The 23,520-nt window shown below is 48.3% G+C and overlaps 1 protein-coding gene across 2 annotated transcripts in view; it reads right to left on the bottom strand.

Annotated features, from left to right (window-relative positions):
- Positions 1–388: 388 nt before the first annotated feature.
- The window catches only part of DIP2B (disco interacting protein 2 homolog B), a 63,735-nt gene continuing 40,603 nt past the window's right edge, over positions 389–23,520 (bottom strand). For both annotated transcript variants that reach the window (XM_054002048.1, XM_054002049.1), the window contains 28 exons: positions 23,263–23,386; positions 22,655–22,764; positions 21,548–21,650; positions 20,476–20,540; positions 19,878–19,971; positions 19,075–19,194; positions 18,366–18,480; positions 17,656–17,795; positions 17,315–17,451; positions 16,927–17,007; positions 16,671–16,798; positions 15,828–15,942; positions 14,647–14,848; positions 14,198–14,307; positions 14,003–14,083; positions 13,338–13,461; positions 12,854–12,975; positions 12,106–12,217; positions 11,573–11,682; positions 10,032–10,162; positions 9,346–9,514; positions 8,264–8,434; positions 7,294–7,355; positions 7,105–7,162; positions 6,502–6,576; positions 5,774–5,951; positions 4,489–4,612; positions 389–3,822 (listed from right to left, as the gene is read on the bottom strand). In XM_054002048.1, the coding sequence (XP_053858023.1) occupies positions 3,570–3,822; positions 4,489–4,612; positions 5,774–5,951; positions 6,502–6,576; positions 7,105–7,162; positions 7,294–7,355; positions 8,264–8,434; positions 9,346–9,514; positions 10,032–10,162; positions 11,573–11,682; positions 12,106–12,217; positions 12,854–12,975; positions 13,338–13,461; positions 14,003–14,083; positions 14,198–14,307; positions 14,647–14,848; positions 15,828–15,942; positions 16,671–16,798; positions 16,927–17,007; positions 17,315–17,451; positions 17,656–17,795; positions 18,366–18,480; positions 19,075–19,194; positions 19,878–19,971; positions 20,476–20,540; positions 21,548–21,650; positions 22,655–22,764; positions 23,263–23,386 (3,414 nt within the window). In that variant the 3' untranslated portion in view covers positions 389–3,569. The remainder of the gene's footprint in view (positions 3,823–4,488; positions 4,613–5,773; positions 5,952–6,501; positions 6,577–7,104; positions 7,163–7,293; positions 7,356–8,263; positions 8,435–9,345; positions 9,515–10,031; positions 10,163–11,572; positions 11,683–12,105; positions 12,218–12,853; positions 12,976–13,337; positions 13,462–14,002; positions 14,084–14,197; positions 14,308–14,646; positions 14,849–15,827; positions 15,943–16,670; positions 16,799–16,926; positions 17,008–17,314; positions 17,452–17,655; positions 17,796–18,365; positions 18,481–19,074; positions 19,195–19,877; positions 19,972–20,475; positions 20,541–21,547; positions 21,651–22,654; positions 22,765–23,262; positions 23,387–23,520) is intronic.

Here is a 23,520-nt window from a genome sequence, read left to right as displayed (position 1 = left end):
CCCCCGAGCCTTCCCTCTCCTCTGTTCCTTTCCCTGGGATAAATCCCGAACCCCCCCCAGCTGTCCCCTCCTGTCAGGGAGCTGTGCAGAGCCAGAAATTCCCCCTGATCCCCCTTTTCTCCAGCTGAGCCCCTTTCCCAGCTCCCTCAGGATTCTCCAGCCCCTTCCTTAGCTCCACTCCCTGCTCTGATCCCCAAAAATTCAGATTCCCAAAGCTGCAGGTGCAGGACACTGCCCAGCCCCAGAGCTCCAACACTCCTCCATACAACTGACAAAATATAAGATACTTACAAGTTCTCCCTCTGCCCAGGATTAATTTTAACCCACGTTTTCTTCCTTAAAAATAAAATTCCATCATGGGAACAAGCGCTGGAAGGACTAAACAAGCAACCAGGCATCAATATTTATTAACACAAGACAAAGGAAACACAATCAATGCGTTAATGGGACACTGTCCAGCCAGGTGTTAAATTTAAAAATGTAACTAATCTAATTTTAAATAAATAAAACCTTTATACATAATTACAGAATGCCAGAGTCTGGATTGGACAATGGGAAAGAGGTTGACAGAAATAAAAGCAAAGGGAAAAAAAAAAAAAAAAGCATCTAGGGCTAAAATTGATCTGGTTTTTATAACCTTATTTTAGGACAGTTAGTAGGACACAGCTGAATTGATTTAAACCAGAAATGAAGTGCAAATTCTAACAAAATGGGACAAAACCATCCTGTTCCCACAGCGTTTGCTCAGAGAAGATTCAGGAACAGTGAGACACACACACACAAAATACACTTCAGTCCAGTGGGAAGAATTCCCAGTTTTTCAGTTTCACTGCAGTTAAGTTGGAACCCCAGGGGCAAAAAAAAAAAAAGGGAATAATGTGCCCTGTGCAACCCCAGCAGCTGCAGCCACACCAGGGGGAGAGGCTGTTTTTTGGGAAAAGCACCCAGCCCTGCCCACCTGCCAAGGTGAAGGATCTTGCTTTGTTCCCCAAAAATATGGAAAGATCATCCCCAGCTAGAGAGGGAGGAGTGGAATGACCTGTGGAAGGCAAGTCCTGAGCAGAGCTGGGGGTGGAATTTTGGGGATTCCAGAGCCCCAGCTCCATCCTTCCTCCTCTCCAGCATTGTGGGAAATGGATTTATAGAAAATTCTCAAAGCATTCAGGGAAAGCCAAACTGAGCAGCTTCTCCTTGTGCCTGGAATGTTCTCTCATCCCATGGGCAGTGTCCTGCAGTTCTCCAGCACACAGAAATGGAACGTGCTGCAAGATCTGGAGCACACAGGGAGCCTGCAAGATAAAACCTCAAACCATAGGAAGCTATCAGTACCTATACAAACCAAAAAATAAGGGGGGGGGGGAAAATCTCAATCCAGTCACCATCAAAAATGCCATTTCAGGAATTTCAGCTGCCACATTTGATGGAATTAATGCACATGTTGTTTTATTTGTGAAAAATCACAAATAAAAATAAAAGACAATCCTGGAATTGGACTTAAATCTACTTCAGTGGACAAAAAAAAAAATGTTTGTTGAAACAATTTATCTAAAGCCTTGAGTAAAGAAAAAAAAAAGGTTCAAGACCACCAGTTTTCCCTGGAAAAGTCACACTGGAGTGAAGCTGCTTGGCCAGGCCTGGGCTGTGCAAGAAACACAAAAATGGTGACAAAGAACATGGAATAACAGGAATTTTCTGGCTGAAAATGCACTTTACACCCAAAATAAGCTGCAGGACCAACTGTTTTAGTCTTTGACCTGCCACTGTCCCCACTTTGTGTTCAATTTGTTAAAACTAAATATACTGAAGATTTTGTGCAGTGTTGGCTGAAACCGTGGAAAACACAGACAAGGTTCCAAAATGTGCCCCTGAAACCCAAAGTGTTTGCAAAGAACCTTAAGTCCAGACCTGCCACAAAACTTCCAGTTCCTATCCCCCCACCAAATATTTTTCAAAAATATCATTTGAAATTTGTGAGTTTTAAAGCTCCTGCTTTCAGTGAGGAGCCACCAGGATGCAGCAGGAGCTTTTCAAGGACACAGCTGGGGTTTGCTCGTGGATCCACTGGACTCTGTCCCAGTAACTGCCACAGGATCTTCCAAGTCCACACCATCAACCTTTTAAAAACTGCCTAAAAACTTCGCGTGAGGTAATCTGGAACATTTGAAAAGTTTATTTACACTGTATACCACATCTGACTCAAAAAACCCTGTTGCAGGATCTGGTAGCAGCTCCCAAGGCTTCCAAAATCATACATTAGCACCCAGAGAAGTGTAATTGCTGTTAAAAGATGAAGAATTAAAAAAAAAAAAAAAAAAAGAGATAATTTTGAGTCAAAGCTCAACCATCAGCTCTCTCCCAGCCCTGCTTCCCAGCAGGAAGAGCTTGTACCTGCTGCTTTCAGGTTTCTCTTTCTTCCCATTCCTTAATGCTAGAGCTGACACAGGCTGGGATTACAGTTTTCACAATGTTTTTTTTTTAAATGTGTTTGCCAGAATTACTGGATCCTCCAGTAAAAGAAAAATTGTGTCTGACTTAAAGCCGGAATTCTCCCGTTCTTTGGGGGAATGCTTTGAGGAGAGCATTTTTTGGTCACTCCCAGTTTCCACTAAAGCCTCTTCACAGTAGTTCAGGGAGCTGAAGGAATGCCAGAGGAATGGCACAAGCAGGGAATTCACCTGTGTGTCAACCTGAGGAATGGTTTTCCTTTCCACACCTGGTGCCACAGGATGAGGCAGAGGCTGTGCCTCAGTTCCTTCCTTGCACTGCCATTTCTCCCCAGTTCCATGCTGAATTCAGCCTCCTGGAGAAAGATGTGCCTTAAAACCAAAGGGTTCTACACATTTGTGGCCAGAATAAAGACACAAATGAAATCAGAAACCTGGGGAAGGTGGAAGCATCTCACATTGTGTCTAAGCCAATGCCAGGATGCTGAGGACCACAAAAGTCACCCATCCTTAAAAACATCAACCTTCAGCTGTCCTCACTAGCCAAGTTAATTTTCTATCTAAGTGAATTATGTATAATAATATTTACATATTTAAAATATAGGCAAAAATTCTTTTTAAATTCCAGAAATCTCTATATGAATAAGTAACTCTGATTCTGTAAGTTATTGATTTGGTCATGGCACAATTGTCATTAAGTTGTGTGATCCCGTGGGATGAACAGCTCCAGATACAAATGAGATCATGGAGTAGGGAACTGCAGAACTCCTGATGACCCTTTTCTTAATAGTTTATTATCTTAACTAAATAAACCCACCCCTTATAGAATCCTAACCCGGGATTAGATAAAAATACAAATATGTACAACAGGTGAAAAAGTAACACTACTGTAAAGGCCTTGGGGATTTCGTAGCTCACACACTTTCCCCCTTTGCAGTTCTCTAAAGCTCATGGTTCAGTAAACTGTTACAAACGTTTGCTGTTGCTTCCCCCATTTCCTCCACCCCAGCAGGACTGAAACCCCCAGGACAGGAGGGAGGGAATGAGGCAGCAACCTCAAACTTTAGATCAAGTATTAGTAATTTTCACCAGCTTCACTTCCATAACCACCCTGATGTGCTCCCATCACATGTTGTAGGCCACGTAAATGGGGTCCAGCTGATCTGCCAGGAAACTGTCCCGGAGGTGCATCCGTTGTTTCTCGCCTCGGGAATTGATGGGGATGACTCCAGGATCCACCACCACCACCACCCCCACAATCAAGTAATGCTCCTCCAGGACCACGTTGGTAACCAGAGGAACCAAATCCAGAGCCTCCTGCTCACAGCCACACAGCTCCACCACCACCACCAGCAGGTTGGTCCAGGTGAACACAGCACTGCAATGACAGAGGAAAAACAGCACCAAACCCAAGTTATTGCCACAAAGATCCGAAGTTTCCAGTTCTTTATCCTTAGATGGATACCGCCTCCTTTTTGGGTGGCATTTCCAACCTAACTGCAACATGACTTGGTCCTGATGTGACAAAAATCAGACCTATCTCAGCAATACCTGTATGAGACAGGAACCCAACTCAGAAAGGGATCTTTACACCCCAGAGAAGGAAATCACCATTTCTGTGTTGAGCTAAGGCTTGTCAGAAAACACTGAGTGTTCTCATCTGCAGATGTGAAATCAGGTGTATGAATTACTGATGGCAACACAAAAAACTCAATTTCTCTACTTTTTTTTTTTTCAGATAAAACCCTGCATCTTTGCCTAAAATGCAACATTTCAGTGGCTCCACTCCTCAGGACTGTTTTACCATTCAGCAATGCTCCAGAAACAGCTCTTTACACCCCAGAGAAGGAAATCACCATAATTTCTGTGTTGAGCTAAGGTTTGTCAGAAAACACTGACAAGCAGATGTGAAATCAGGTGTACGACCTGCTGATGGCAACACAAAAAAACCTGAATTTCCCTACTTTTTTTTCAGGTAAAACCCTGCATCTCTGCCTAAACTGCAACATTTCAGCTGGGCTAGGGTGGCTCAGGACTGTTTTACCATTCAGCAATGCTCCTGTGGGTTCGGGACACCGAGGTCTCGATGTCGATGGGGTGGTACCGCAGCCCCCGCAGCTCCAGGGTCTCATCCAGGGCTCCCACAACGTACAGGGCATCGTGGCGCTCTGGGGAGAGAGCACAGGAGGGGGAATAAATGGAATTTTGATAGAACAAACTGTCTGTTGTATAAGCTAAAGAATTCCAGAATGGTTTGCAGTGGAAGGGACCTTAAAGCTCATCCAGTCCCACCTCCTGCTAGGGACAGGGACACCTTCCACTGTCCCAGGCTGCTCCCAGCCCTGTCCAACCTGGCCTTGGACACTTCCAGAGATCCAGGGGCACCCACAGCTTCTCTGGGCATCCTTTGCCAGGGCCTCACCACACTCACAGGAAGGAATTCCTTCCCAAAATCCCCTCTAACCCTGCCCTCTGGCAGTTTGAAGCCACTGCCCCTTGTCCTGGCACTCAAGGTCTCTCTCCATCTTTCCTGCAGCTCCTTCAGGCACTGGAAGGCCACAATGAGGTCACCCAAAGCTGCTCTTCTCCAGCCTGAAGGCAGCTCTGCAGGTGAGGCCTCACCTGAGCAGGGCAGAGGGACAGCCCCTCCTCCCCTGCTGCCCATGCTGGGGCTCAGCCCAGGCTCAGGGGGTTCCTGGGGCATGTCCAGCTCCTAAAACCCTTCTGCCCAGGGCTGCTCCCTCTGCTCATCCCAGCCTGGATCAACCCAGGTTAAACCTGGTTAAACCACACGAGAGTCCCATGGGAACGCCCAGGCTGCCCCTGAGAGCTGTGCCCAGGTGTAACCCCTGGTTAAACTACACAAGATTCCCATGGGAATGGGCATGCCCAGTCTGCCCGTGTCCCTGAGAGCTGTGCCCTCCCATGGGAATGCCCAGGCTGCCCGTGTCCCTGAGAGCCGTGCCCTCCCATGGGGATGCCCAGGCTGCCCATGCCCCTGTGAGCTGTGCCCTCCCATGGGGATGCCCAGGCTGTTTGTGTCCCTCAGAGCTGTGCCCTCCCATGGGAATGCCCAGGCTGCCCATGCCCCTGAGAGCTGTGCCCTCCCATGGGGATGCCCAGGCTGGCTGTGTCCCTGAGAGCTGTGCCCTCCCATGGGGATGCCCAGGCTGCCCATGCCCCTGAGAGCCGTGCCCTCCCATGGGGATGCCCAGGCTGCCCCTGCCCCTGAGAGCTGTGCCCTCCCATGGGAATGCCCAGGCTGCCCATGCCCCTGAGAGCCGTGCCCTCCCATGGGGATGCCCAGGCTGCCCCTGTGCCAGCCCCACCTCCGCTGGCCGCCGTGAGCTCCGTGCGCCGCACGAAGCCCAGGTAGCCCGTGCGGGCCCAGAGCGTCTGCGCCGCGTCCCCGAAGCTCAGGCGGGTGTTGAAGTGGTCGGCCTGAAGGGTCTCGTTGTCGTAGATGGTGTAGTAGCCACTGGCTGTGTGGGGGCTGTTCACCCAAATCTGTGCAGGGAGGGGGAAAAAGGGTCAGATCCCCACGCTGCCCATCTGGAGAAATCTGCCCAGTGGAGTGGGTAAAGGAATTGTAACAAGAAGGTTCTGGTTTGATCTGTGATTTTTTCAGATCAGAAAAATTCAGCTTGAACTTCCAAATACCCTGCAGAATCTTAAAAATGCACCTTGAGGTGTAGTCTTGCAGTAACTGTAACTGAGGATTCGCTGTGTAAATAAATTGTGGATTTTTAACATGTCAAGTCCAAAACTGGATAATAATCCATCAACACAAATCAATATACTGGTGTGTAATCAAAGTAAGAAAAGCCACATGTAAATGATGCTATTTGGGAGCCAGTTTGCAAGATTTAAGGTGGAACAACCTTCTTTTCAAGTGGGTTTTCTTTAAACTTGACAGTGAGATAATACCCAAATTCTGAATGCTCCAGCAATAATTCATCTTACAAAGGTTTGTATCACAGCTCCAAACTGTCCCCCAGCAGAGAAAAGCCCAAGGAGCAGCAGGAAAAGGTCCCCGAGGAGCAAAACCTGCACTTACCTCCCCAAGGTGAGAATCTCCCAGAGGCCCTTTTGTCTCTGGATTGACAATGACCACTTTGACTCCAGGCAGAATCTAAAGAGCACAAGAAGGAGATGTGCAATCCCTGTTGGATTATCTTCAGCATAACAAAACACACAGGCTCTTCAATCAGGGCAGGATTTCACCCATGGACATCACAAATAGGGATAAAACAGGCCAGGGCAGGTACAGCAAGGCAAGATCAGGGTATGGATGTGTTCCATGGCTCCAGGGTCACACAGGTAAGATATTCTGACCTTGATTTTGAAGAATTCAGCTAAAAAACTACAAGAAAACCTCTTTCTGTTAAGCTATGAGGGAGTAAAAGCTACAGTAAATCCCAAATACAGCCTGATTTCAAGAATACCAGAGCCCACACTTCTGATATGGTTCATTTACTGCAAAATGGACCAATTCCCCCAACAGTTCCAGCAAAACACACTCCTAAATCAACAGGTAATTCCTTAAAAATCAAACTGACTTTCCAGAGGGACAGTGTAACCAAGTGCCACCCCCTCCCATGCCACAGGACTGTCCTTCCCAGCTACAAAGGCAGTGGGAAGTGGGGAGACAAGGAATTACCTTCCCAGACTCAGAGAGCAGCAGGCTCTGTGGAGCTCCTCGTTCCACCAGACGCACTCTGAAGGTCAAGAAAAAAAACAAATTGTCAGGGGAAAGAACAGAGCTGAAGTGTCTGGAGTGGTGTGAAAACTCAGCACCACTGCAGGGTTTTATACAGTTAATAAATTGGTTTAAGTGAACTTACAGTACCTGTCATGTCTCAAGGATTTCAGGTCTACATACACCGTGGTGGGATCTGGCCCCGATGTTCCCTGAGGAGTTAATATTTAAAAACCATGGATGTATTTAGAACAGTCAGGGTTAACTTCTGCCTGAGCCCAGAAACATTTCCAGGGGTTTTTGGAGCAGAATTCCTACTCATATTCCCCCACCTTTGCAGCTGCACCCTTCAGTAAGCAGGTGACTTCCTGGAACCTGTGTGGGAAGGAGCCTTGGGGAGGGGGGAAGACACCCCAAGGCCTCTCAGGCACCAGCCTGGAGCAACCAGGCACTGTTTATGTGGGAATAAACAGCTCAGATTCATGTTCCACTTGTTTTGAGCATCTGTGGGCAACAAGGCTGGAGAGGGGCTGGGAACACAAGCCCTGTGAGGAATGTTTGAAGGAGCTGGGGTTGTTCAGCCTGGAGAAGAGGAGGCTCAGAGGTGACCTCATTGTTCTCCACAACTCCCTGAAGGGAGGTGCAGACAGGTGGGGTCGGTCTCTTCCACCGGGCAGCACTGACAGAACAAGAGGACACAGCCTCAGGCTGCGTCAGGGGAGGTACAGGTTGGATATTAGGAAGATATTTTTCACCAAAAGAATAATAAAGTTCTGGAATTGTCTTCCCAGGGAGGTGGTGGAATCACCATCTCTGGATGTGTTTAAAAAAAGACTGGATGTGGCACTTGGTGCTATAGTCTAGTTGAGGTGTTAGGGCATGGGTTGGACTGGATGATCTTAGAGGTCTCTTCCAACCTCATTATTCTGTGATTCTGTGATTCTGTGATACAATTTGGCAGCTGAAAATGAGAGAAGCTGCTTAAATCTTGCACCAGCTGTTCCCTACAGGGCAGATGTTGGGTTTCAGAAATGCGTGCAGATGGGGAGCGTGGAACTCAACCGAGCCTGGCATCTGGAACCTGGTGCCAGTGACAACAAAGAGCCCTGGGAAGCCTTACCTGTAAACAGATGGCCACGTTGACCCGTGAGCCAAAGGTGGTGCTCACGGCCCGGGACGAGAGCCCGATGTCCTTGAAGAGTTTGGAGAAGGAATGAGTGAGGGAAACGCGCGGCCGCTCCTCCGCCACCACCACGCAGGTCCGGACACAGGACAGGTTAATGCCTCGGGCCTGCACACAAACATGGGGCAAAGGGCTGCAGGTGTTCATCTGCCCCCTCTCAACAAGTTATGTTTGCTTCTTATCCCTTGAAATGACTCGGGAAATGCAGGATGAACTCGGCCCTTGTGTTCCGAGTTACTTTCCCTCTTTCTGATTCTATTTGGAATTATAAATTGTGTCTGACCAGAGCCTGGAAATGCAGCCAGAGCAAGATGTGGACTGACAGAGCTCCCTCCTCTGCCCCAGCTCTCAGCACAGCTGCTCTGCTGAGATTACACCTCTGAGTCACTGCTTATACAGATGGAAAGCAAACCCAGGCAGAATAAAGTCATCCACTGGGATTGCACTGACTCTTCCACAACACTGGCACCTGAATCCATGATTATTTCTATGGTGAATGCTCTGACCAGCACCAGGCAGGAGATCCCATGTGCTGCTCACCTGGTGCCACGGCCCAGGCACCTGCAGAGCTCTGTGCCAGCCAGAGAACAAGGCTGAGCCTTGATCTCACAGAGCCACTATTCCAGGAAATCCCAGGGAAAAATCCACCTCAGGCATGGCATGGAGCTATTTTTTCCCTTCTCTCATCTCCAAGGAGAACACACCTCCATTGAGCAGCTCTCCTGACATGTGCTTTCCATCATGTGCTGGCCTGAGCCTCCACTGCAGACTGTTACATAAGGAATCTGCTGCAGAGCAGCACTGGGATCCTCCCTGCTCAGGGCTGCCCCGACATTCCCTGGCAGGTGCTCCCTGCTCCTCCCCAATCCTCTCCTCTCCCAGGGAGATTTGTTTTTGGAGCACCTCTGGCCTGGAGATTTGTGCAACAGGAAAATTTGTATTTAACAATCATCTCACTTGGCTTTACTACCAGAGTTCCCTTAATTTACATAATGTAACACTCAGGAAACGTTTCTTACCTTTAACATTTCAACTTGGTTTCCAAGTCCCTTTGTACACAGTTCCATGACTGAATAGGAACAGAAAGTGTCCCTTATTTTATACTGGCTGACAGTAGATAACCAGAGAAAAAGATTGGATTCCAGCTCCATAGGAGGAATTAAAATTGACTGATGTCCAGAATACACACTGTGAGGAAATTTAAGGGAGAAAACATTTTAGTGAAGCTTGTAGTTATCTTTAAATTAATATTTACTGTATTTGCACATTACATTCCTGCTAGTCCAAAGGCAGGTTGGGGGACTGCAGTTGAGGCAAACTGGAGCAGCAACACTTTAAAAAAAGCAACTTACTGTACAAGGATAACAATTTATCCACACACAAACACACACTGACAGTGAAGGAAGAGAACTCAACCCCACCGAGAACAAAAACTCCCTTACTGCAACATGTAATCAGGGAAGAAAGGGAAAAGAAACATTCTGAAGCCAGGAATATTTGGCAGCACAAACACACACAATCAAGATGGGATAACATCTTGCTAAGCTGCAGCAAAAGGGAACATGTTGCTGTCAGCTCCAAGACAAATTCCCCCCTTACTGTAAATGAAGTCATTCTGTAATGTCAACACGTCTGTAATTACACTCATTTCCCATTTACAACCAGCCAAGAGTTAACCTGCCCCTCTCCCCACACAAAGTCCTACCTGCAAAGGCACCAGAGCACAAACCCCAGCCCGCAGTAGGGGTCCAGACAAATGGCAATCTGCCGGGAGGAGTAGAGCTCACACTGGAGCTTGATGGCCCTGCACAGGCCACTGACAGCAGCGTGGGACATCTGCAACACAGGGGACACTGCTGGGGGCCTGTCAGGGTCCAGGACATCCCTCCAGCTGTCTCAAGACCCTGACAGGGGGCTCAGAAACCTTAACACAAAGTCAAAAACACCTATAGCTTCGATTTTAGCCCATAGAAAAAGCTGCCAAGTATGAACTTGAACACAACTTCTTGTGTTATGAAGAATTACAAGCCACAAAAGTTTGAGTAGTGCAATATTTACAGTTAACACAAAGTGAAAAAGTAGAATTTTAGAGTTTTTAGACTAAAATTCAAGGAGTCAAGATAGAAAGATTTAAGTGTGTCCTAGCCTCCTTCTCCTTCTTCTTGTCCTCCATGTCTTAGTGTAATAGTAACACTTTTCTATTAAAGTAGAAACACACTGTCTAACATAAATGATAAGTATTAGCACACAATTGTGAACATAACACATGTAATTTTTGATATAAAATGTAAACGCCACCCGAAGCAACACGCAGAATGCCATGGCCTCCTTACTAGGCAGAGCTCAGCATATCAAAGAAAGAATGTTATAGATAAAGAAAAATAAACAACCTTGAGAAGCTGATCCTACACATTTCAGACTCCTTCTTTAACTGCACGGGCTGGGAAACAAAGACTTTTACAATCTTAGGCTCATCCCAACACCACAGACCCTGAGAGGGGCCCAGGACACCACCCAGGCATCCCCCAGGAGAGAGCAAAGGCAAAGTTCATGGAGAGCTGGTGTGCAGGCAAGGCCATGGTTGGGTTCCTGAGCTTCCACAGCAGATGCAGAGACTGCAGAGCCCTGACACCAACAGCTAAACTTGGAGCTGCAGTTGTTTGAGTTCCACCTCAGCATGAGGAAGAACTTTCCATGGAGGTGGCAGAGCACTGGAGCAGCTGCCCTGGGTGGTTGTGGAGTTTTCCTCTCTGGAGACATTCCAAACCCACCTGGACACCACACAGAGACTCACCTGCTCTGTGTGACCCTGCCTTGGATTGGGGGATCTCCAGAGGTCCCTTCCAACCCTGACTATCCTGGGATTCCAACTCCAAACACACACGAGCCTTAACAACTTTAAAAAGGCTTAAATTTAAAAAGGCAACTTTAAAAGGCTTTCCTTTTTAGTTTCTTATTCTCTTTTTTTCTGACTGCATCCCTCTCCTGCCCTTGGTGGAGCTCAGAGCTCTGCTGCTCTCCCAGGGCAGCTCTCCAGGGGGAGGCAGCAGCAGAATTCCTGATCCCACTGTGCAGACCTGTTTCCCTCCTCAGCAGAACTCAGCGAACTGAAGCTCACAGCTTTGTTAGAAGAAAATCAGGGTCTTTGTTTGAGCTACAACTTGGAGGTGGAGGTCAAGAAGAGGTGGCTCAGAGGGTCAGGTAAAGACAAGACACAAATGCCCATCTCCTAACCCATTACTATACCTTTACTCCTGTGAGCATGCCTGTTGTGGAAACACTAAAATCTAGATATGCCAACATTTCGGGTGTGGGTGGCTTATAGATCTGGGCCAGCCTCTTCCTGGGCAAGTCATCTGTGCAAGAGAGAAACAAACAGGTTCATTTTGGTTACTTGACTGGTATTTGAAAGGAGAAGTCAACTTTTGAAACACCAGAGATGGAAGATAAAGCTTTCTATTAATTCTCTTTCCAGAAGAGACAGGCTAGTGTATGGCAAAACTCTTGCCACATAGAAAATTATTTATTTTCAGGAGAAGGGAGAAAAGACCAACTCGCTCTTATCTTCAGCAATTAAAGTGGTCTCCAGCAATCACTGCAATCATTTCCCACGCACAGCTCAATACAGAAGAGTTCTCAGTGAACAAGGGCAGCACATCCTTTGTACGTATTCAAACAAATTTTCAGGAGCCACTCAATGAAATGGGGGACAGTCCCTTTGGAAGTCACCAGTCACCCCTCCACAGCACTTCAAGGAGCCCCTTGGCCAGGGAGCTCACCTGTGTCAATGATGGTTGGCCAGGTTTTCACATCCACAGCACCAGCTGCCTCTCTGGACTTGAGCAGCCTCATCAAGGTCTGGGTTGTGAGGATGCAGGCGGCTTTGCTGACCTGCAAAGATGAAAACTCACTGAAACAGAGAGGCAAGGGCAGTCCCAGCAGCACTGCCACTGCAAGAGCTGATGTGCAGAGATTATTTTATCATCGACAGCCAGTTTCTTTCAGCAAACCTGAATTCCTTTCTCTGCCTTTTGCACACTCTGCTCTGCTTCCCCTTCACTACACCCCCAGTGCAGCCCAGCCTGCACAGACCCTGGCAGACCCTCTAGAGCAGGTGAGAAGGTGTCACAGCAAGATCCAGCTTTCTTCCCCAAGCTGTCTCCTGGTTACTGGGCTTGGGAAGTGACTTAACTGCAGGATTTGGACTTCCTCAGCATTAAGAAGTGAAATCAAGGTGAAATTCTGGGTGGCAACACCATGTTGGTGTTCTCAGAAAGCACCTGCACTCTGTCTGTGAGGAGGGGGTTCTCTCTGGCATTTTATGAAGGAGAACACTGTCCCTCAGCTCCAAGATGTGCCTCAATCCCTCTCACACAGACACCAAGAGCCTGTTCAAGGGTGCCACCCCCGGAGCACGAGGCTGGAGCAGTGAGTGTGACCCCTGTGTCACCTCTGGAGGCCGTGATCACTCCAGCCACAGTCCCTGTGACACACGTGTCACCCCTGGAGCCCACCCCTGCCACTCACCTCCACGATCATCCTCACTGTGGGCAGTGTTGCCACCAGGCTCTGGGCGTGGGGCGGGCGCACGGTGACAGGGACACAGCCCGAGTACAGGCAGCCATAGAAGGCTGTGATGAGCTCAATGCCTGCAAGGACACCACAGCTGCACTGGGGGACACTGGGGAGGGTCCCCCAGGGCACAGCAGGGCAGTGCTGCTGCTCCTCCCGTGGCATTTCCACTGCACAGGTGGGCAACATCTGCAGCCCAGCAGCAAGGGCAGCACAAGGATGCTGGGAAAGCTTGGGATAGGGAATGAGGGAAAGTAAAGGAACCACACAGGAAAGCATCTCCATCATAGAGGAAAAGAACATCAGACCACTCCAAAGTCAGTCAGGACACACCAGTGAGCACCTCTCACTAGCACTGAGTGCCTTTCCCGTATTCCCAGATCCCAGATGAGATTCCAAAGCAAGCCCAGGCTGTGTTTCCCCAGTGGGACTCACTCACCAGGAGGATAAAGAAGCACCACATTGTCTCCTGCATTGAGATGGCCTTTGTCACACAGCACTGATGCGATTCTCTCAGCCTTTTTGTGCAGCTGAAGGCAGGTGGCCGTGCACACAGTGGTTCCCTTGAAAGGAGACAAAAATGCTCTAAACAGGGGCTGGCACAGCACAAACTGGCTGCTCTGAGGTAAACCCAAGCTTGCTGGCTAGCAGGAGGCTACAGCTACGAGTTATCTCTACCTAAAGGCTGCTGGCACCCAGTGAGCCACTCATCCACTACAGTATCAAAGGACAGAGATGGAGTTAGATCTGCTCTAGAAAATTCTACCTTCCAGGGAGTCAGTTCAGTTCTTCTTGCACCAGAACCTTGCCAGAATATACTCAACACCATTGATAGGGGTGGTGGCACCAAGGGATACACCATTAACTGATACAGGAACCAGTGGGACCTACAAACACGCTCAGTTTTAAAATGAAGTGTCAAACCATGAGAGCCATTTGCTGAAGGGACCTAGAGGGTCAAGTTTTAAGTTACAAATCTATGGGCAAAATCTGATACAGAGGTTAAAGAGAGGCACTGCAGAGGGCAAAAGATTTTAAAGACTCTCCAACTGGCACTGGATAACACGTGGACCTTAAAACCCAACAACTCAGCACTGACTGTACCTTGGCATTCAATAAAAGGAAGAGTGGGTGGTCAGGAGTCGCTTGAGCCCTCCACTGCAACACTTCTGTCAGGAACTGGTGCTGGAAGAGACAGACAGGAGTTCAACACCAGCTCCTCCTTCAGTGCTCCCCACTGCTGCTCCGCACCCAGGAGGGAAAATTCCTTCCCACTCTCAGTCACAAACACTGATTTACCTTTTTAACTAAATCATTGTCTTCTATTTGACCCAGATCTCTCCCAGAGGCTTGAGCGATTCTCTTCCCAGCAACCAGGTTCCCCACCATCACAGAGGCAGGGCCCACACCTGTGGAGGGACAGGAGCACTTTGGGAAGGAGCAGAGCAAAGGCACAGGGAGTCCCTGCAGGATCCCACTGCCCCTGGGAATGAGCCTCACTGATGGAGTTCAGCAGGCATTGCCGGTTTCTATTCATCAGGAGGGAGAAGCCCAGCGAGTTCAAAGGTGGGAATTAAAATTCCTGACTAACACATGCAAAGAGAGGCCTGGAACACGCCCCAGCCACGGGGCACAAGACAGGCCCTGGTCCCCAGCACGTGGGACAGGGACTAGGACATCACCCGGGTTCCAGGGGATGAGCACTGAGCCCCAGTTCGACACCACCAAACAAAAGGGCTTCAGCTTACCTGGCTGTTTCTGCCTGGGCTTTGGCAAGTTTGTCACACAAGTGTGTGGGCACATGAGGATGTTGCAGGGGTGCAGAGAGCCCTCCAGAAAGTGCTGTTTGGTCTGGGAGATGTGGATCCCTCCCAGCGGAGTTTTTGGCAATGTGTTGGCTGGCACGAGAGCAAGGCAGTAAACACCCACTTGGTGAATGCTGTCAATTGCCTAGAGAAGGGAGAGATGGTCACTGGCATTCCTGGCACTGCTGGACACAGTCTGCTGCTGCTGATGCACTCTCACACTGCAAGGCAAATCCCTGGGCTTGGGAGTCAATCTCTGACATCCCATCTGACCTCTGTGCCACCAGCGAGTCCTGCAGTGAGCCTGAAGTGCTGGGTACACCCCTGCCTTTACAGCCCATTTCATAGACACCAAATCCATTTTTAAATCTTTCATGACCAAAATCCCAAAATATCCACGGTTGCCTGATGAATCACAGGATTCTGATCTCGGGATTGTATCCATCTGTCTCCTCTGAACCATCACACTCTGTTCCCTCCTGCCCGCCTCAGCATTCAGGCATCTGATCCATTATTCAGAGCACCAGGTACTTCCCTGATTTTCCACCCCAGCTCGCACACTTCACTCCCTGAATGCCATTCCTGGAATGACACACATGCAGCGCAGGCAGCTCTCAAAGGAAGCACTTGCTACTCATTCTTCTAGGACCACACTCATTCAGCTGTTCTGGCCTTTCCCTGCTGAAAATGCATCTCCAAAGAAAAGGGTGGCTTTAAAGCCAAACTCTGAGCTCCACATGATCCAGACTCAAAGCAGAACTCCAAAGCTTGAGCACGGATCTGCTTTGCAGCTCTGAGAGGCGACAGCAAGAGCCCCTCTGCTCTCTGGGATTCATGGAATCCCAGACTGGTTGAGGAATTTCTTCCCAAAATTTAACTTGAATTCCTCCTCTTTCACTTTGAAGCCATTCCCCTTGTCCTGTCACTCCAGCTCCCTCAGGACACAACAGAACAGCTTGGACACAGCTTGTGACCCTGCACAAACACCTTGTGCCAAGAGGGATGCAAAGCTTGGGCACCTCCATCGCTGTGCTCTCTCCATCCCTGGGCTCCTTCCATCGGGGCCATCAGCGGCCTCTGCTCTGCCCACACCCCAAAAGCAGCAGGATTTCCCCTGGCTGTACCTGCAGCACCCGACTCATCCACTGGAAACTGTCCTCCTCAGATGCATCCGGCCTCTGCTCTGCCACCACCACGATCCTCTCGTCGTAGAACACGGACACGGAGAACACAGCAATCCTAAGGAAAAGGGCAGAGCCACGCTCCAGTTTCACTCCTCAGAAACAGCAAGGCAAGGAGATATTAAAGACAGAAGTTGTTCAAAGATTTCACACTTGTTAAAATAACCATGGGGCAAAAACAAGAGAAAAAGCATCAGACAATTAACGTTGAGTCAAAAGGAAAGACTGGAGAGTGCTTAAGGGGTTAATTCCACTTTCTGATGGAATTTCCATATGGCACAGTCCCCCGTTCTCCCAACCTGCTGTCACATTCTTGTTCCAACTTCTGGCAAAGCCCAAATGAAAGGAGATTTAAAGGCACCTACAGGATGGTTTAAAATCTCTCACTAAGTCTCAGAGATACGAGCTGCAGCCCTGTTTGAAGATCTACAAAATTACATCCACAACTGCTAAATAAAAATCAAATATCTTTGGACATTAATGAAACTCTTCCTTGCTGCACCAGCCAGCAGCTAACGACTGCAACTCTGCAGAGACAGAGAATTAATTTCTCCATGTGGCTGACTTATCTTGTTACTTGACTGCTTTCCCTAAAGCACAGCCTTGATGAAAAGCCAGGCTGGGCAGTGGGAAAAAGATCTGAGTTGGGCAGGATCAGGGCAATTGCTACCTAAATCAAAAATCTGTTTACTTTAACTGAGCTACCAAAGAGAAATCCAAGGAAGTACTAAAGCTTGTGCTTTGCTTTATGACATGCAGCAGGTGATGGGGTTTTCTTGTGCTGACCTTCCTCTGTAAACTGTTTTTATTGACTCCACGGCCAGTCCAGTGGCCACGATGTCGTCGGCGTTGTGCCTTCTCCCGCTCACCGTCAGCAACCCGTCCATTTTCCCAACCACAAACACCAAACTGCCCTGCAAGACAAGAAGGCAACCGTGAGGAATTCACAGCGAGCTCTCCTCACACATCCTCCCTCCCCAAAAGCTTTTCTCTGAAACGCTGAAGGGCCAGAGCAGTGCAGGCTCTGAGCTGCCTCACGTACAGGTCCAACAAATCCCAGCAAGCCGGAGCGCACGAAGGGCACTTCCCCCACTGGGGAGCCTGAGGAGTTCACAGGGATCACCTGCAACACAAGGGAGGACATTGGAGGCCTGAGGAGAGAAAAACCTTCCCAAACCACCCCAAAATTGTGGAGAAAAACCACGCCAAGAATTGCACTTCAAGTGAGTGAAGGGAAGAGGAGAAGGGCAGGGAACCCTCAGTACAGCCAGGGTGGGAGATGTTTATGTGGGGGTTCTGAGTATCTCTAAGTGCAAGGAGTTTTCCAGTGCATGTTTTTTAACACTTCAGTTACAAACCCAAGGGGTTGTACACCACCACCGATTTTACACAGAAAATGGGGAAGGAAAGATGCATTCTGCTAGACATACCTCAAAAGTATTCTTTGTCACCCCTGCCAGCCCAAAGTACATCATTCCTCCTGCTCTGGAGCTCACACAGATTTCACCAATCTCATCTGTTTTACAGAGCTGGGGTGGCCCATCTGGTTTCACTATACACATCATGCCTAGGACAAATCAGGCTTTGTTAGAAACAGCTCCCAGATTTTGCCCTGTGTGAGAACTGACACATTTAATCGTGACAGAAATGACTGAGTCTGGCACTGCCCCACCTCTCCCACACTGAGGCTGATATGGGAGAGAATATTGACCCATTCTGCTCCTAAAACATCCCCAAAAACATCTCACATCAGCCTCCTGACTGTTTTTACCTCCTGGCATCACGTGCCCGACGTCCTGGACTGTGAGAGCAGAGTTTTTATCTTCAGTGTTGACCCGAATCACACCGAAACTCAGCCCGTTCATGGACAGGATGGCTCTGCCTGGCAAAGGGGCTCCGGGGACTCCAGGCCTGGGGAGGACACAAAATGAATAAATACACTCCATCAGGCACCCAGGCTTGATGTTAGACTCAGATGGAGATGGCCCAGCAACAGGAAGAGTCTCAGTGTCTCTGCTTTGCATAATCATTTCAAACTGTGATGGCAGTAAGGATCCCCACCCAAATTTTCAATCCCAAAGGAATTGTGTTCCTGGGCACTGCAGCTCCTCTGCCAGCTCATTATCCCACCCCATGGCAAACCCCAGCTCCCAGGCCACGTGACTGCAGGGCTGTTTCTTACAGAAGGCAGCAATGGACAGAAACAAAGTATGAGAATGTCCAAATGATCTCCAATCTCATCTCAGATTCAGAACACCTCCCAGGCTGTGGCAACCAGGAGGAGGAAAAGCAGAGCTCAGGCACTGCTGAGCTGTCACACACCTCAGAAATCACTTGGATCTCAGGAGGGAGGTTTAAAGCTCAGCAACTTGAGTACCTGAGCGCACAGAGTAAATGTCAGAGGAGTTTATTACAGGCTTAAATCAACTCTGACCCAGCCAAGTGTGAAGAAAGCCCAGGCTGGATGAGTCAATCTGTTACCTCCGGATTGCAACGGTCATCGCTTCGGGAGAGGTGGCACAGGGACAGATCGCCTCTGGTTTGAGCCCATGGCTCTGGAACAAGCTCAGGAAGGCATCACAGGAGGAAACAGACCCTGGGAAGAAAGAAAAGATGCCACTAGGACTTCACAGATATTGATTTCATGCCCATCTGCAGGAAGGGTCAGGAGGAGGATTTGGGAAACTCCAGGAGGAAGCAGCCTCAGGTTGTGCTGGGGAGGTTTAGGTTGGACATGAAGGAAAATCTCCTCACTCAAAGGATGGTCAGGCACTGGAACAAGCCTAGACTGGATGTTCAGACATTGGATTCTGCCCAGAGCAGTTGTGGAATCACAATCCCTGGAGGGATTTAAAGGACATGTGGATGTGGCACTTGGGGACGGGGTTTAGTGGTGAACATGGTGCTAGGTTAAGGCTGGATTCAATGGTCTTAAAGGTCTTTTCCAGCCTGAACAATTCTCTGATTTTATAAACACTGCCCCCCACCCAACTCTCCCTTTCCCTGCTTTGCAGGACCTCTCACAGCCCAAAGGACGGCAACACAAAAACCTTGAAACACCCCTGTCCTGTGCCCAAGCACCAGGAGCCAGAGCCCTGCCCCAAAGGAGAGCTCCAGGAGCTGATCCTGATGCCAGGGGCTGCAGTGAGAGGCCTGGGCCAGGGCTGGGGCCAGGGCTGGGGACACTCACAGGGGTTGGCGCCGTCGGTGACGATCAGCATCCGCAGGGAGCTCAGGCTCACGTCTCTTTGGTCCCGATGGGCCATCATGGCCCAGTGCAAGTCTCGACACTTCACCAGAGCAACTTTTGCTGCAGCCAACACAAAAACACCACCTCAGGACAAACCAAAGCTTTCCAAGAGTTGTTTTTGTATAACTGAAATAAGGAAGCCTTAAATAACTGAGACTGCAGTAACAGCAAAGCCAACACACAACAGCATCTGCTGTGGCACTGCCACCACCTGAGCCAGGGTCTGTCATCATCACAGCTCCTCCTCCAAAGGCCATAAATCATTAGCACCCTCTGAAAACCCTCAGGGAGGCCAGGGACCAAGGGCTCCTGCTGCACTCTACCATTTTGTTGGTTTCATAAAAGAAACTGGCTCTGAGTCACAAGATCCCCACCACTGACATGGCATTAGGACTGTGCACAGAAATAAATGGCAAAGTCCCCTGTCCTCCCAAGCTGTCACATTCCTGTTCCAACCTCTGGCAAGTTACCAATGCAAGGAGTTTTACAAGTGTCCACATGAGTGGGGGCTTAAAATCTCCCACTGAGTCTTACAGACACGAGTTCCAGCCCTGCCTGAGGATCTAGAAAATCATATCTAACACTGCAAAATAAAAATCAACTACCTCTGGACATTAGTGAAACTCCTGGCCCTTGAGATTTGTCATGGAAGAGCAAGAAGGATAAGGCATTTGAGATTTTAATGCCCCTCACTCTTGGATCCTGAGAACCCCAAGCTGAAGTTGTGGATCACCCCGAGTTACCTTTGTGGGCGTGAACCCTCTGCACCCACGAGAGAGGACAGGTTTTCATCACAGAATAGGGCACGCTGATAGTGTGCAGCTTGTTCATTACATTCTGAAAAACAGGAAAAAAAGTTGTTAGGAAAGGGATCACAAACTTTCATTAAGTTATTAGAAATAAGGGTCACCCTCAGTGCCCATCAACTTCCACCCCATCAAGAGTTCACAGAGGTTTAGTCAGGGTGATTCTGTTGTTCCCCCAGAGAACTGCAGATCTGGCAGGGAGAAAAATGTTTGTTTTAACAGGTAATGTTCCCAGCCATGGACTCAAATGTTACTGTTATCACAAAATCACAGAATTCTGGAATGAGTTGGGTTGGGAGGGACCTTAAAACTCACCCTGTCCCACCCCTGCTATAGCAGGGACACCTTCCACTATCCCAGGTTGCTCCAAGCCTCATCCAACCTGGCCTTGGACACTTCCAGGGATCCAGAGGCACCCACAGCTTCTCTGGGCACCCTTTGCCAGGGCCCCTCCACCCTCACAGGGAAGAATTTTTTCCTAATATCCCATCTAATAATTAATCTTTCATTACAGAGAGCTCTGGAACCAACTCACCGTTAGAATGCCATGCCAGAGCCCTGCATCCTTCTTAAAATCCAACACATTCACTATGGTTTCACCTGGGAAAAGAAAGGTGAAGCTGTCAAGTGCAACGTGCCAGCACAGCTGTGCCCATCATTTATGCTGGAATCTGCACATGGATGAACATCCCTGATCTGCCAGACCTGCCCCACGGGGCAGCCCAGGGCCCTGTTTGATTACAGGTGTTACTGATCACAGCTCCCTGTCATGCAAAATAACAACTGCACGTCCATTCCTCAGCAGGAACGCGTCCAGAAAGCTGCAAGGAAATCATATTTGGAAATCCAGCTGCCAGCTGGAAATCACATTCCAGCCTGAGATGTGCATCAGTGGGACAGGAAGGGTCTGAAGCTCGTTATGCACGAGCAGGGGAGGGGAGCCAGAGAACATCATTCAAGCCCTGACTCTCAGCAGTGATGGGAGCTTGAGTGATGGATTCTAAAAGGCAAACTTTGCATTTTAAAGCTCTATGACCTACAGCTCTATAAATAGTTTCACTCATGGATGTAGGAATTAGCTTGATTTACCAGAATAAACCACAACCTACAGCAAAACTCTCTGGAACACCACCAGCACCTTCCAATCTCCATTTCTGGGTTACCCAAAAACCTCACAGGACCAGAACAGCCCCAGTCCCAGAAATTTTGGTATTTACACACTATCAGCTATGAAAGACATTTCTCTAGGAAGACATTTCTATGGGCCATCAGTGCAGTGAGAGGGGACTCGAGCTTGTTGGAAAAATGTTCAATTTTTCATTCATTTGCTCCTCTTTTGGTTCATCAGAACAGACTCAGTAACTTCATATCAATGATATAAATCCCCCTTTTTATTCCTCTTCATCATGGCAGTGAAAACAATGCAGTTTGGATTAAAAAAAAAAAAAACACAGCTAATTTTCACTTTCAGGGGGGAGAATTAATCTGCACTTTCAAATTTTCTTTATTTTTGGCAGTAAATATTGGTTACTCAGAGACAGCTGTTGAAGATGTGAGAGGCAACCACTTAATGCTGTCAACCTTTGATGCTCTGTGCCCTCACCCACCTTCAGAGTAGTTGCAGGCCTGAGACAAGGCTTGGCAGTGAGCCAGCATGGCCACACGGGACACGGTGACACCCATGACACTGCCCTCCTTGCTGGTCTTGTACTGCACAGGAGAGAAGGTAAAGGAACTTAAGGAAGAGAGAAATTAAGGAAGTTAAATCACAGAATCCACGTGAAAATTAAGTTTTCTCTCTGTGTGAAAGCTTAGACCCGAGGAGATGGTTATTGTGGTGGCACACATGGAAAATCTCCATGGAGATGGGAGAAAAAAATGAATGTGTTTGTGTTTATTTCACTGCCACTGCTGCTCATGACATCTCTTCCTGCTCCTGTAACAAACTGAAAAGCCAATCTGTGATTTCAGGATGGCTGAACCACCACTGAAACCACTGCAATCCTGTGGGAAATGGATTTGTAAAGAATTTTTTAAATTTGATAGAAAGCTTACATAATTTTAGAGAATTTTAGTGAAAGATGCATTGTAGCAGGACCACGTAGGAAAAAATAAGAGGTGATTGGTGTTAGAAGTAATAGCAGCACTGTGTAGCAAAAGCTAACAAGCTGAAAAAGGTATTGTAATGTATCAGGTATTGTAACCAGAAAATAAGTTAGCTTCTGATAGAATAGCATTGAGTTTTACATCTCTTGTGTCTCACTATTCATCAAGACTGATAATAGGATAAAATCTTTTAAAACACCCCTCAATTGCCCTGTCTCAATAAAAGCTGAGAAAACCAACACAATCCCTTCTGGCATAGGAACAAAAATCAGCATTACTGCAAGAACAGAGGATTCCAACTGCTGCTGCCTCAAGCACTGGCAGGAATGGGAGTTACCAAGCACCACCTCAGAGCTCAGCTGTCTCCATCCTTCACTTTTTTGGAACAAAAACAATTCTCCAATTTATTCCAAGCAGTGCTCAAGGCCACGAAGGGATTCAAACCTGAAATGAGCTTCACAGCAGGATGTCCACAGTGCAAGGCTTGTTTCAGTGGCAGGAAAGTGGGAAGTTGAAGGGAGTGAGGTGAAACTATTCTCTCTCTCTGGTGATTAGAACATTAAATTCAGCTCACGGAAGGTGCCTTCTATTCCTCATTCACCACTTACCTCAATATATGCTGGCTCAGTTCCTGCTGCTGAGATGTTGGGCTGCCAGTCCTTGGGAGATTTGGAGAGATATTTTGAATCTGTCACAACCCATTTGAGTCTGGGCCAACCTGGAGCCAAAATTAAACGGTACATTAATATCAGGTTATTTATTGAGGGATTTATATTCTGCAAGAATACACTAAACCCCATCATTTGTCCAAGTTCAGTTACACAAGCAGAATTCCAAGCCAAGCCCAGCTACCAGCCAGAAGGTTCATCTCATTTCTCATCAGGGAGTTCAGTGGGCAACAAGGTACTTCCTCTCCTCAGGGAAGATCCCTGCAGCATTCCTAAATAAAGCCTGTGAATAAAAACTGCCTTGGAACCTGCCAAATGCCACTGAAGGGACCTGAGCACAACCCTGGCTTGGGAGGTGGTTCCTTGTGACCCCCAGAACACCAGAGCAGCTGTGTCAGACACCACAAACACAAATCCTACAACATTTTGCTGATGGGATCAGGAGTTGCCCCTTTACTCCCCAAGTGCCTTCAGAGTCCTGACAGCTCCTTTCAGATGGTTCAGCTGCAGCAAAAGTACAATCAAAAGCCAATCTGTGACCAGCTCACCTTTAAACTGCACGATTTCTCCGTTCTGGGTTTTTGGGAGCCCTTTCAGACACACTTCAGTGGTGAGGGCCAGAGCAATCCCACAGCTCCCCAGCAGGAAACCAATCTGCTGCCCACCAGCATCCTGAGGGAACAGGGGAAAAGTCACTCCTGCTCAAAGATGACAAAAGTCAGCTTTCCATTACCAAAATCCAAGGTCTGATAATGCTTTGGGGACAGGGGGAAGGAATGGCAAGGAAAAGAAGAAAACAACCCATT

This window comes from Vidua macroura, chromosome 34 (assembly GCF_024509145.1).
Source record: "Vidua macroura isolate BioBank_ID:100142 chromosome 34, ASM2450914v1, whole genome shotgun sequence".
Lineage (NCBI taxonomy): Eukaryota > Metazoa > Chordata > Aves > Passeriformes > Viduidae > Vidua > Vidua macroura.
The sequence above is the reverse complement of the archived record's forward strand: the minus strand, read 5'-3'. Positions and strand labels throughout refer to the sequence as shown.